The sequence below is a fragment of the Danio rerio genome, chromosome 4, assembly GCF_049306965.1.
Source record: "Danio rerio strain Tuebingen ecotype United States chromosome 4, GRCz12tu, whole genome shotgun sequence".
NCBI lineage: Eukaryota > Metazoa > Chordata > Actinopteri > Cypriniformes > Danionidae > Danio > Danio rerio.
Window position 1 is genome coordinate 40,762,241 of NC_133179.1, and position 14,517 is coordinate 40,776,757.

Below are 14,517 nucleotides of genomic sequence, written 5' to 3' on the forward strand. Positions count from 1 at the left end.
CCTTCGTGCTCTTCTTATTGGCCCACCCCTGCTCTAGCACTGAAATATCAGCTGTCAATCACTCAGTCAATGCCTTCTGGCTTGGGATGACAGAGAGAGCTACTACCGCTAAAAATTGTAAAGCGCTGAAGATGAGAATGAAGATAACACTGACAGATTTTGTTTTAGAAACCATGGCATCTAAAGTTACAAATAATGACTTATCTTAGGTGTAAAAAAGGATAGTGATGATGCTTGGACAGAAGTATGGGTTGTCCTCTTGTGGCAACTCTGATAGACCATCTGATATTTCCTTCTTCACTTTTTCCATAACTTGCTTAAAATAAGCTACGAATGGTGATCTGGCCATGATGGTCAATGAATTTCTCCTTTCCTTACTCTCATAGATTTCCCAGTCTTTAGGCTGCATATTTTCTTCAAGTGGATTGTCTTTGCCCTTTGAAATGACAGTTTCCAAAAGAGACAGACTTTCCTTAACACAGCTTGTGTTTTGTGGGCTTGTGAGCAGGACACACAGTGCACGGAACACAATTGTTGCTTGTGTCATGTTGGCGGCATTTTGGAGTCTGGCGAAAGCATAGGTGGCAAAGTCTCCCAGACTCTTGTCATCTGTTTGCCTACGGATTGACTGTCTGACAGCTTTCAAAATGTGCGGTGAGCAAATGTGCAGGATAGTAAATGACTTAATTTCATTCCATGATTTTTGTCCCGTGCAGAACTGATATGCTCTGTCAAGATAACAGCTCATGTTCTCTTTGTTGAAAGCATGAAGCGCACACAGCATCAAAGCCCAGCTGTAATCAGTCTCGATGTGGTGAATGTTGATTTTGGTGTATTTTGACAAATCTAATTGAAAGCTCATGAGCAGAGGTGGTGCATTTCTATCCTTTCTTCACCTCTAAAAAAAGATGGCGGCGCCCAGTACGGCAGCGGCTACTCCGGCTCCGTGTAACGATGTGCGTTTTATGTTAAATGTGTCGTCTGAATCGCCTCAGTCATGTACGAGAAAAGTCTACAAGAGAGACCTACTGCTTGGTCTACGAAACACGAACTTTTCAAACGATTTCTCTGGAATTATGTTTGCTTTGGATCACAAAATTCTCGACGAGCTAGGTATCCTACGACTGCAAGACCCAGAGGCCTGCAAAGCAGCGGTCTCCCCTCCCGATACTGGCCGATGCTCGAGGCGACGTAAGCGGTGGGAGGGACGTAGCACTCGTCGCAAGCGGTGTGCTAGACCTAGCAAGCGAGGGAGTTGAGCGGGTATTAGCGCAAGGCTAAAAGCTAAACCATACAGACCTGCACTTCCTGCGATTCTGCTTTCCAACGTTCGCTCGCTGGAAAACAAAATGGACTATCTCAGATTGGATCTAAATACACAAAAGAAGGTGAAAGATTGCAGCGCCATCGTCCTCACCGAGACATGGCTTAACCACAGCGTTCCAGATAACGCTATTCAGGTGGACGGACTAACAACATTCAGAGCGGACAGGAGTCACGCACTCACTGGTAAGCTACGAGGTGGTGGAGTGGCAATCTACATCAATAACAACTGGTGCACTAATGCTAAAGTTCTCCGAAGTCACTGTTCTGAAGACATAGAATTTTTAACAGTTAAATGTTGTCCAGTATACTTGCCAAGAGAATTCTCAGCCGTGACTATTACAGCCGTGTATATACCGCCCAGTGCGAATACAAAAGACACACTTACTACATTGTATCAATCTGTGAGCTCGATGCAGGACTCAAACCCGGACTCTGCCTGTATAATTGCTGGCGATTTCAATCAGGCCAAACTAAAGACAGTACTCCCACACTTTTATAAATATGTGGACTTTGCAACCAGGGGAGAGAACATTCTGGACCAGGTCTACTCAAACATCAAACAGGCATACAGAGCTGTTCCCCACCCCCATCTGGGTAACTCGGACCATCTTTCTGTTATACTTATGCCATCTTACAGGCCACTGTTAGTGAGAAACAAAGCTTCTGTGAAGCAGATCCGAACCTGGCCTGAGGGGGCCACTTTAGCCCTCCAAGACTGTTTTGACTGCACAGATTGGGCTGTTTTCAGGGAGGCTGCCACTTCCAACCAGCTTGTTAATATAACGGAATACACTGAATCTGTGACAGGATATATATCCAAATGCATAGAAGATGTGACCGTCATAAAACACATTACCACCAGGGAGGTTTGTGAGCTTCTAAAAGCACGGAATGTAGCTTTCAAGTCCGGAGACAAAGAGGCCCTCAGAATTGCCAGGGCCAACTTGAACCGGGGCCTGAGAGTAGCAAAGCGTGCCTATGGACGAAAAATCCAGTCACACTTTACTGACATAAATGACCCTAGACGCCTCTGGCAAGGCATCCAGTCAGTAACAGACTACAGGCCTATACCTCCACCGTGTGAGGACAGCACAGTCTTCTTAAACTCACTCAATTCATTCTTCAGCCGTTTTGAGGTAAACAACAACATCATTCCAACAAAAGCTCCACACTGTGTGGACGATGTAATACTTCAACTTGACCCTGCTGATGTGCGGAGGACCCTTCAAAAGGTCAACCCCTGGAAGGCTGCTGGGGCCTCATGTATCAACGCTGCGTACGCACAAAAACTTTGCGTACGCCAGGTTTCACGCTCAGAATCGCTCACGTTTGGATTTACTAACAATGAACTGAACGTGGAAATTTGCGCAGGTTCACGGCAGGTTTCTGGCAGGCGTACGCACATTTTTTGTGCGTGTCTGTTTTATTTCCATTGGCGACTCCTAGAGGCAGTTGTGTTAAATTCCTCTCTACAAAGTGTCTGATCCTTGCAATGGCAGCTGTATGAGACGGGTTCATATAGTAGGTATGTAAGATTTCCATACCATACAGTTGACCAGCTAAACATTAAAGCACAATTTGCAGCGGTCGCCTGTTTTCCCAATGTAATCTGAGCTATCTACTGCACGCACATTGCTATAAAGACACTATGTGAAGATACATTTGCATGCGTGAATCAGAAACATTTCCATTCAATAAATGTGCAAATAAAATATGATGCACAAACTTATTGATGATTCCTACTTGTCTTTCTCGTGATAAATAGTGGGCAAAATCTGACATGTAGCGGGGAAAAAAAAGAAGAATGAATTCATCAGACGCTGGATTCGAGCCGAGTTATGCTCGAACGTGTCAGTACATAATCACATGCGTCTTACGAGCGCGCCACTGAGACTGCGAAGGGTATTGCAACATTTTACAGATATAAACCACACTATTTCTTTTTTAAATGCACTCAGTGCGTTGTTCAGACCCAACTGTGTTAACCGTATCAGCTAAACTCTCCCACTCTATTTTTTTTCTTTTGTTGTTAATTCCGCCGAACAAACTTGCAAATAACACCGCTTTTCTCCGGTCTACCTCCGAAAGCAGCACCTCCATTTCACATTCTGTTCAAAGTTTCTCTTTTTGCTTGCTTTTGCCATTGCTTTTTCGTTGGGTTTTTACATTAGCATAGTCATTAGCATATTCATACGGGGGAGGAGGCAGGGAGGGGTTTTGTGCTCGTGCATGTTGCGCTCAGTTTCACGTTCATTCGGATGTACAAAAGAATATGCGTGAGACTCGGCGTACGCAGTGTTTCATACATCTGAAATTTTTTCTGCGTACGCACATTTACAGCTTTGTGCGTACGCAATGTTTTAGTAAGATTTCCACGCAAGTCTTCGTACATGAGGCCCCTGGTCCTGATAATATACCTGGGCGAGTGCTTAGAGACTGTGCAAACTCACTTACAGATGTTCTCACAGATATTTTTTACATTTCTCTGAGTAAAGCCATTATACCAGAAAGCTTCAAAGCTACTACTATCATCCTGCTACCTAAGAAATTACCAGTCACAACACTGAACGACTACCGGCCTATAGCACTTACGTCCATCATAATGAAGTGCTTTGAAAGGCTGGTTAAGGCTCACATAACATCTAGCCTACCTGCCACATTTGACCCTTTCCAGTTTGCTTATCGTTCCAAGCGTTCCACTGATGATGCCATAGCAACAGCACTTCACCTCAGCCTGGCTCATCTGGAAAACAAAAACAGCTGTGTGCGGATGCTGTTCATTGACTTCAGCTCTGCCTTTAACACAGTCATACCACAACACCTGGTGGGAAAACTCAGAGCTGTAGGCATCAGCACCCCACTGTGCAACTGGTTATTAGATTTTCTCACCAACAGACCACAGACAGTAAGAGTCGGTGAAAACTCCTCACAGACCATCATCATGAACACTGGGGTCCCTCAAGGATGTGTGTTAAGTCCTCTGCTGTTCACACTGATGACTCATGACTGTGGTGCCAGATACAACTCAAATCACATCATCAAATTTGCAGATGACACGACAGTTGTGGGCCTCATCAGCAACGACGACGACTCGGCCTACAGAGATGAGGTACATCAACTCATCAACTGGTGTGACACTAATAATCTACATCTCAATGTAAATAAAACAAAGGAAATAACTGTGGACTTCAGGAGGAATCACAGGTCACACCCCCCCCTCACCATCTATGGCAGTGTGGTAGAGTCAGTGAAAAGCACCAAGTTCCTGGGGGTGCATATTACCAATGACCTGTCTTGGTCTACCAACACCACCTCTCTGGTCAAGAAAGCTCACCAACGCCTCCACTTCCTGCGCAGGATGAGAAGAGCTAACCTCCCTCCACCGGCACTCACTACCTTCTACAAAGGTGCCATTGAGAGTATTCTCACCAGCAGTCTCTCAGTCTGGTATGGTAGCTGCTCTGCTGCTGACCGGACAGCTCTACAGAGGGTGGTGAGGTCAGCTGAGAAGATAATCGGATCAGCCCTACCATCCATTCAGGACATATACCCGCTCCGTTGCTACAAAAGAGCTACAAACATCATCAAAGACTTCACCCATCCCACACATAAACTGGGAAACGCTACAGCAGTATGCGTTGCAAGTCTACTAGACTCATAAATAGCTTTTTTCCTCAAGCTATTAGACTGCTCAACTCACTCATGAAAACTGGATTATAAAATCACAATCCACAGCCCACACACACAAAAATCTGTGGAACTTTGAGAAAAGCAAACTCAATGTTTTTATATTAATATTTCTTGCACGTGTAACATGTTTACAAAATACACTTACCTCTAAGCTGCTACTTTGCACTTTCGCCATACTGCACCTAATTGCACTACAATAAATACCTCAACTTGGTCATATTCTGGAACAATAGGATATATGTTAACTGTTCACAGTTTATTAGTGTCTATTATTTAATTAATCTTGTACTATATTAGTTAAATGTTTAGTTTATGTCTAGTGTGTGTCATATTTTTGTTTTTAAATTGCACATTGGAGTATGGGAGAAACGCAATTTCAGTCTGCTGTGTAATGTACTGTTACATGGTTTGATTGACAATAAAGTTGACTTGACTTGACTTGACTTTCCTGGAAGAACGAGTGCATAGTATAACACACGATTCGGCTGATCGGGCCGAATCGCAAATGATGTTGAAGAAAGCTGATAACACGCTCTGTGTACAAATAAACAGAGAAGTGGTCTGTACTGGAAAACTGTATGTACCCTGGTAATTTGAAGTAAATTGTCACATTCTCTGAGTATTGTATTATGTGTACTTCTTTCAGGATGTCAGAGTGAATGGCTTCCCTTTTGCGGACTTCCGAGGTTATCACTTTTAATACTTTTTACTCAGGCATTTACTCATGTTCCCAGACAGATGCTGCTCTGTAGGTGTTGATTGAAGTGTGCTATAGAATTATTGACTGGGTCCATGCATAATTGACTTTGCTATTTTGCCTCTTGTAAGGTATGTAGCTGGCCTAGCCTTCGCTTTTGAAAGTTTGTGTTGTACATGTCCAGTTTGTTGAACTAATATTTTTACTTTTCTGCCCCGTTCATGAGGTTTCCTTTGCTTTGTGAATGAGTATTTGCCTGGGCAAGAGGAAAATGTGCAGTCTGCTCTTATGTGTAAATATGGAGCATTTCTTTTTCTGCTCCAGGGAAGCCTCACATGTTGATATTTGAATGACAGTGTACAACATGGATTTTTTTTAATCAATATATTTTTTATTATTTTCACATCAATAATTTACAGAGTAATTTCAGTATACATGTAAACATTCTTTTCTAACCACCCTCCACCCCTTTCCCACCCTCACAAGACAGAACACTTAAACAGACATACTTGTGAGACATCGAGCTGATGTGTAAATTAAGAGGAAATAAACAAACAATAATGACAAATACAGAATTAAAGCAATGAAGTGTCATACTTTTCCATCAGTATTTTCAGTCAATGTAACATCCAAGTTATTCATGTATTCAATAAATTTACCCCAAGTCTTTTCAAACATTTAAGAGTTTTTTCTTTTAAGATTAAACATTATTTTTTCAACAGGAACATAAGAAGAAAGTTCTCTAAGCCATACAATATGACTTGGTGGTTCTACTGATTTCCAATGTATAGCAATGCATTTCTTTGCTGCTATCAGAGCCATTTTAATTAAACGTAAATTTTTCCTTTGACCGAACAGAAGAACTGATTCATCCCCCAACAACATAAATCTTGGATCAGGTAAAAGGTTAACATTGGCAATTTTACTAATAGTTTGTATTATATTTCTCCAATAGGTTTTAAGTTTGGAACATGTCCAAAACATATGAAATAATGTACCAACCTCAATCTTACATCTAGAACAATGTTCTGAATATGAATCACTTATTTTGTGCAATCGTTCAGGTGTATAATATACCCTGTGTAAAATATTAAACTGTATTAATGTATGTCTATTATTAAATGAAAATGTTAAGGCACTTTTACAGATATGTTCCCAAGTATCTTGATCAAAAATGCATTCTCAATCTTTCTCCCATTTAAGTTTTGAAGATGACACTTCCATACCATACAAATCGTTAAGGTTGCTATACATATAAGACACAAATACTTTGGGTTCTTTTCTCTTTCTTATAATAGCATCTATTGGGAGGGAAGATAGAGGTCCTAAATTACCCTTTTGCATTGTGATAATTAGTGTCTCACCTGAATATATTTTAAAAAATGTTTAACAGGAAGGGAAAACTTTGATCTCAATTGTTCAAATTTCATTAGTACGCCCTGCTCTTATAAATCTCCAAACATCTGTATTCCCTTTTTATACCAGTATTTTGTTATTCCATCTCTTAATGCTTCAGGAAGAGATGGGTTACAGTGAAACGGAGTATTATTATACACTGAAAGTAGCCAATTATTTTTTTTCTTGATTACAAACCCCAATTTGCAAGTATGCCTAATGAATGGGTTACTAACTGCCTTCATAACACAATTCAAAGGAATGAATAAGGCCTTATCTAAAGGTATTTCCCTTGCATGATATTTTTCTATTTGTAACCATGCGGGTAACAATGTACCCTCCATCTGCCAAAACCACACTGCTCTCATCTGTGCTGCCCAGAAATAAAACAAAAAATCGGGAAGTTGTAGTCCACCTTTTTTGGATGTCATCTGTAATGTCCTAAGTTTAATCCTAGGAGTTTTTTTTATTCCAAATAAAATTTCTAATTGAGCTGTTGAGATTCCTAAAAAAACGTTTGTGGGATAGAAATAGGGAGGGTCTGAAACAAATATAAAAATTTAGGAAGAATATTCATTTTTATGCAGTTTATCCTGCCAATTAGTGATAATGCTAGTGGATTCCATCTTTCCAGATCTCTAATTACCTTTTTAAGTAGTAGGGAATAATTCAAAGAGTATGCTTCTTCCAATTTCGAAGGAATATTTAGTCCTAAATAAACAATTTTTTCAGTATTCCATAAAAAAAGAATGTTATCTAAGGGTATTTTCGCTCCAGCCGAATTCAATGGCACCATAACGCTTTTATTAAAATAAATTTTATAGCCAGATATGTCCCTAAAGTTTTCTAAGAGTTGAGACAAATTAGATAGAGATAAATCAGGATTAGTTAGATATAGCATCACATCGTCCGCGTATAATGATATCTTGTCTATACAACCTCCTAGTTCTAATCCAAAGATTGATTTATGTGTCCATATTGCAATAGCCAGGGGTTCTACCGCTAGAGCAAAGAGTAGCGGGGAGAGGGGACATCCCTGTCTGGTTCCTCTTGATAAATAAAAATGTTCAGATACATCAGAATTAGTCAGATGGCTGCCGATGGATTCCTATACAACATCTTAATCATCTCAATAAAGTTTGGATCGAAATTCATTTTTTGTAAAACCGCAATCAGATAAGACCATTCCACTCGGTCGAAGGCTTTTTCTGCATCTAAAGAAAGAGCAATCACCGGAAAATCTATTTGTTTTGCTGAATAAATAATATTCATTAGCCTCCGTATGTTATCGAAAGAGGATCTATTTCTGATAAATCCAGTTTGGTCCATGTGAATTAAACTAGGCAGTACCCGTTCTAAACGTAATGCAATCATTTTGGTAAGAATTTTATAATCTGAATTAAGCAGTGAAATTGGCCGATAGGAAGCACATAGATTAGGATCTTTGCCAGGTTTTAAAAGAACTGTGATTAAAGCCTGGTTTAAAGTCTCTGGTAATTCTTTTTTATGAATTGCCTCTGTATACATTGAAAACAACGGGTCTGCTAATTTAGAAAAAAAAGTTTTATAAAAATCCATCGAAAACCCGTCTAACCCAGGTGTTTTACCCCCGGCTAGAGCAGTGACTGCAAGTTGCATCTCTTTTTTCGAAATTTCTTTTTCAAGTTCTTCTCGATCATTATCACTTAAGACTGGTATATCCCATTTACTTAAAAACATTTTAATCTTCGCCTCCTCTATTCCCTGAGATTTATAAAGTGACTTTTAAAAATCTAAGAATTCTTGGTTAATTAATTTGGGGTGTTTAATAATTTTATTTTCGTATGTATATATTTTAGGTATAGATTTACTAATTTCTTCTTTTCTTATTTGCCATGCTAGCACTTTCCCGATCTTATCTCCATGTTCTCTATTTTCACCTGGGGATACTCATCCCGAGGTCCTCAGATTATGCGGAGTCACTGATTGGATCCAAGACCAGCGACCTGATGATCCCAAGGATTCCATATTCCAGCGACGCTCCAGGGACAGACGAGTCTTCGCTGAGGCCATCTTCCAGCCTAAACCACGGCGAATGAAGCTCTGCACAAAACTTTTGGCCAGCGGAGAAATTAAAATGGTCGTGCCCAACTGAGTCTGGTTCCCTCAAGGTTTTTTTTCTTCACTCCCATCAGGTGAAGTTTTTTTTCCCTCTCCGCTGTCGCCACTGCCTCGCATGGTTCAGGATTGGTAGAGCTACGCATCGATGAATTTGCTCTTCAGTGTTTGAACTCTCAGTAATGATTAAATCACACTGAACTGAGCTAAACTGAACTGAACTGAACTTAAACACTAAAACCTGAACCACACTGTTCCAGTTACTATGACCATTTATGTGAAGCTGCTTTAACACAATCTACATTGTAAAAGCGCTATACAAAAAAAAAAAAAAAAAAGCTTCGTAATACTTCTGTCGTGATCTGAGAAGTGCATTTTCTGCTTCTTTAGATGATAGAATAATATATTCCATTTTTTTTTTACTGCAATTGTTGAAGCAGCTGATCATCTTTATTCTTGAAATGTTCCTTTTCCATTACTGAGATTTCTTTTTCAAGTGATTGTAACTGTTTTTGATATTGTTTTTTTCTACCGGAAGAAAAAGCTATGATTTGACCCCGTAAGAATGCCTTCATGGCCTCCCAGATTACACCCGAAGAAGCAGAACTTTTATTTGTACTAATAAAATTTTCTATATTATTATTTATGAAGCTTAATGCGTCAGAGCTATTTAGTAAATGGCCACTAAATCTCCAAAGCTTATAATTAGACATTTCCAGAGAGCATTGCGCTGAAATAAGTAACGGGGCATGATCTGACAAAATTCTTGGTAAATACTCACACAATTCAATCAAATAATCCTTCGCTTTTGGAACAAAAAAGTAGTCAATTCTGGAGTAATTATTATGCCTATGCGAGTAGAAGGAATATTCTTTTCTTGTTTTATTCTTAAATCTCCATACATCTATTAAATTAAAACTTGAAAGTTCGTATTTTAGAGCTTTAGCAACTTGACTTAAGGGTAACAGTTTAGTAGATGATCTATCTAACACTGGGTCCAAAACTACATTAAAGTCTCCTCCAATTATCAGCTCTGCAGTTGGGCAAACAAATTTAAAGAATATATTGTGAATAAAATCGGCACCTTCCATTTCAGGACGATATATATTTACTAAGGTTATTCTTTGCATCCCAATCGTTCCTCTTAAAATAATATACCTGCCTGCTTTGTCTTTATCAACAGATTCCATTTTAAAGGGAACGTTTTTATCAATAAGTATAACCACCCCTCTTGATTGCGATGTGAAGGAAGAAAAAAAAGCTTGTCCAGACCACTGCTTTTTAAGATTTAGATGTTCGGGATCAGTCAAGTGTGTTTCTTGTAGAAGGGCAATTCCAATATTATGCTTTCTGAGGTATAATATTACTTTTTTTCTTTTAAGTCTTTGATTTAAACCGTTAACATTCCAAGTCACATATTTATATTTCAGTGTATCTGACATTAACTATAAATTAATGTTTTATTTCCTAAGTGCCTTGAGAACATATGGTTAAACAGCCCAACACCTAAATAAATCGAATATGTGTTCTGTCCAATCCCCCCTGCCACCACTTCCCCAAACGAAGTGTGAAACTTTAAACCCCCATGACTGAGTGTGCACTGCATCATACAGTCGACCTGACTTCTTGTCCAAACTTAAAGCTCCCTAAAAAGTTATGTATATCCCTACAAATACTTATATTATGTACTTTAAAGCAACGTATTAATCACTACGAACAAGTGATAAATCCGAAATATGCAAGTTAGTAAACATTTGAACAAAAATATGAACATATATTTCTCTTGCCAGCTTTTCAATATAAAGATCACTCTTGACAGAGTTAACGTTAAGTTCTTACATGTTCATCCGAGAGAAAAGTTATCCACCGTATATTTTTAGCATAGTTTGGTGTGATTGTTCAGGTAACGTTAGAGTTGGATGATCCGGGATTCGTCGAAATAGTTTTAGTGTCTTATCCGACAAGCAGATGTGGATGATGTTGTCGAAGATAAGTTTCTGCCGATGCCTTGGAGTTGAAAGATCTTTGTCCCTCAGGCAGCTGAATCCTCAGCGTCGAAGGATAAAGTACGGCGTAAGACACATCATTATTGCGTAGCTGTCTTTTGAGTGCGCTGAATTCTTGTCGCTTTCTAAACAGGGTGGATGACATATCCCGAAAAATCATAATGCTAGAGTTGCCATAGGTGAGCTTGCCCTTTTCTCTGGCCGCATTGAGGATCTTAAGTGTGTCTCCGTACCGAAGGAATCGAACCAGAATGGCCCGCGGTTTGCCATTTTCAGCCGGTCGTCGTTGCAAAGTGCGGTGAGCTCTTTCAATTTCGTAGAATTCGTCGTCGAAGGCTCGTTACCGCTTCTTCCGTCTCCTTCTGTTTAGTTTCTACCTCCACCATTCTCAGATTCATCGATTGTAGTTCGTTACCCATTTTCTCCACGGATTCTGCAAATTTACTCAGGCGTCCGTCAATTAACTCCTGGATTCTGAGAAATCCTTTCTCCATTTCTGCATGGAACCAGGGCGGGGGTTCGGATAGTGGCTGCCTCGTGTCGTGTGTATCATCCTTTTTGTTGTCCGTTTTCTTTGGATTCGGCATGTTTGTTGTAATGTTCGAAGTTTATCAACTTATTATGTTAAATAAAGTACTTTTGTTACGCTAAGGGTCTTTAGGGTGTGTTATTTAAGTGAAATTATTCGGGAGCTCTCCACACCACGTCCTACCCTAACGCTACCATAACCGGAAGTCTCCTTCATTTTCCTTTGTTCATGTTTTGCTACCCAATCTGGCCAAAACCCATATGTTACAACCGGCTCAAAGTTGCAACATTAGAGAGACAATACGGACCAGGTAAATTGAAAAGAGAAATGATTTATTAACAAAATGTATAATTAACAAAAGTATTTAATGCAATCAAAGTCAGTATAGGTGAAAGTCAGTAGTGAAAAGCATGTGTATGGAAGTGTACTGAGCTCATGATCCAAACACAAACAAAAACAAATCAAAAGCACCAAGCAGAGACGTCCGGCTAATCGAGCTCTCCCAGACAGAATGCCGAATTCTTTATAACACCCCACGATGAGTCTCAGGTGGGATGACCCACCCACCAATCTGCAATCATGCATGCAGGCTCTGCAAAAATCACACAAAAAAAAAACACACACATACAAACAGTTCCCACATGGGACCTAACACCATACAATCACCAACAATCCATCTCAATAAAACTTTAAACCAGGGGTCTCAAACTCGCGGCCCGCGGGCCATTTGCGGCCCTCAGTGCAATATTTTGTGGCCCGCGCCGACCGCTGTACTCTGACAGAATCAGCGGAGCGGGGAGAGAGAGCGCTCCCCGCTCCGCTGATTCTATCCGTACACAGCGCGCTTGTTACTCAATGCGCGTTGTCGCGCGCGTTCTGATCAGCTGTGTTGTCGTGCGCGTACTCAAGAGCGGTGTTATTGCGCGCCTACTGAAGGGTGGGACTGAGAGTGTGTCGCGCCGCGGGGGCACTTTTGATCATTTTGGAAGGGCACTTTCTATGCAAGACTAAAACGGGCATGTGCTCTGCACAGGTTGAGCCCTATGTGTGCACGTGCCTGCCCCCAACCGTCATTGGGGGATAAGCAAATCGTACTAAATTGTACGAATTAGATCGTACGAATTCATACGAATTAGCCACTAAATGAAAAAGTTACAAATTGCCGTGAGATTGTGTTGATATTATAGGTAGATACAGACTGGTACAGACTGATGTGACTGGAGTGGGGTGGGGGTGTTTTTTTTATACATATATACGCCTTTTTTTTTTTAGGTGAGGGAATGGAAGTTTTGAGTGAGTTCCCCCACTTTTTTCCCTAGGACTTCAATAAGTCAAAGTACAGGTGTAGACTTGATGATCATCTTCAAGCCATACTGAGGGTCTCACCTGCTTCCGCTCTAAAGCCAAATGTGGTTCAGATTTGTGAGAAGAAGTGCTGTCAAGTCTCTGGCAGCAAGAAGTAGGCAAAAGATGCCATGTTCAGAAGAACTGTTCATAATCTTCACTTAATGTTCTATTAATGTTCAGGACACTTCATGTTCAGAAGAAATAATTAAAACTGTTAATAATGACATTTGAGGACTTTTTTTGGTGAAATCCCTTATGCGGCCCAGCCCCACCCAGACTTTGCCTCCTGCGGCCCCCAGGTAAATTGAGTTTGAGACCCCTGCTTTAAACTTTTCATTCAAAAAGGTCATTTTAACTGTATTTCAAGAGTTCACACTTAGATATTGCTTGACAGCTGTAAGCAGGTTTGGCATGCTGTCCCGGGAGAGAACCCTGAGCTCGGAGATAGCTGAGCCCAGGGCTCCCGCCAGGTCCATAGAGCATGTGAGGGGAGTACGAGATCAGGTGGTTCTCGAGAGCTCCCCTTTTTGTAAAAGAGAAAAGGAGGAGAAAGGGGTGGATGGGGGGTTTCTTCGGAAAACGAAGATAAGGGAGTAATGTCTAGCTAGGCTACTTATAGTGGGTTAGGATAGATCTGATTGGCTAACTAATGAGTGTAGATAGGTGGCCAGCTGCTGTCAATTATATCACGTGCTCCTCTCGAAATTAGTTTAAAAACTTCACTTCAAGAGTTCACACTTAGATATTGCTTGACAGCTGTAAGCAGGTTTGGCATGCTGTCCCGGGAGAGAACCCTGAGCTCGGAGATAGTTGAGCCCAGGGCTCCCGCCAGGTCCATAGAGCATGTGAGGGGAGTACGAGATCAGGTGGTTCTCGAGAGCTCCCCAAATGCATGAAGCTCGGGACAGCAGCCGTGTATTCGAAGAAACTCCCCAAAAGGCTTGAAATGCTATATCCGGCTGCTGGATATAGTTATTTGAAAAAGAAAAGGTAAAGAGGGCTCCTTTGGAGCAAAGGGTGAAACAGGTTCCTGCGGGAACCCGAGCAGAGTTGGCTTGGGCTGTGAATACTCCTGCTGGATTAGAGAGTCGGGGAGACCTCTGCGGGGGTCAGAGCCATGGGGTGGGCGGGAATCCTGCTGGAGTCATTATAAGGGAAGGGGCAGGAAGGACTCCGGCTGGAGAGGGGGGTGAAGGGGGGCAGGGGGGGCAGGGACTCCAAAGGAGTAATTTGCTCGAGGAACACTCCTTGCGGAGATTGAGCTGGGAGGTGGCAGCACTATATATAATTATATATTTATATGAAACATATAGATATATAAATATATAATGGGGTAATCTAGGGCCTTGGGGGGGCGTTTTTACTGACTCTTGCGAGAGTCGAAGCTCTTGGCTCTCCTGCGGGAGAGAGAGCTGTATGTGCCATCTCCA

The 14,517-nt window shown here is 41.1% G+C and overlaps 2 protein-coding genes across 3 annotated transcripts in view; both read right to left on the minus strand.

Moving 5' to 3' along the window:
* LOC110439461 (uncharacterized) overlaps positions 1 to 14,517 on the minus strand; it is a 1,085,403-nt gene that overhangs the window by 747,420 nt on the left and 323,466 nt on the right. The window lies entirely within an intron of this gene.
* LOC141381691 (uncharacterized) overlaps positions 12,060 to 14,517 on the minus strand; it is a 105,027-nt gene continuing 102,569 nt past the window's right edge. The window contains exon 4 of one of the 2 annotated variants that reach the window (XM_073947996.1): positions 12,060 to 12,332. In XM_073947996.1, coding sequence (XP_073804097.1) covers positions 12,286 to 12,332 — 47 coding nt within the window. In that variant the 3' untranslated portion in view covers positions 12,060 to 12,285. The remainder of the gene's footprint in view (positions 12,333 to 14,517) is intronic. The other variant, XM_073947995.1, reaches the window with a different exon arrangement.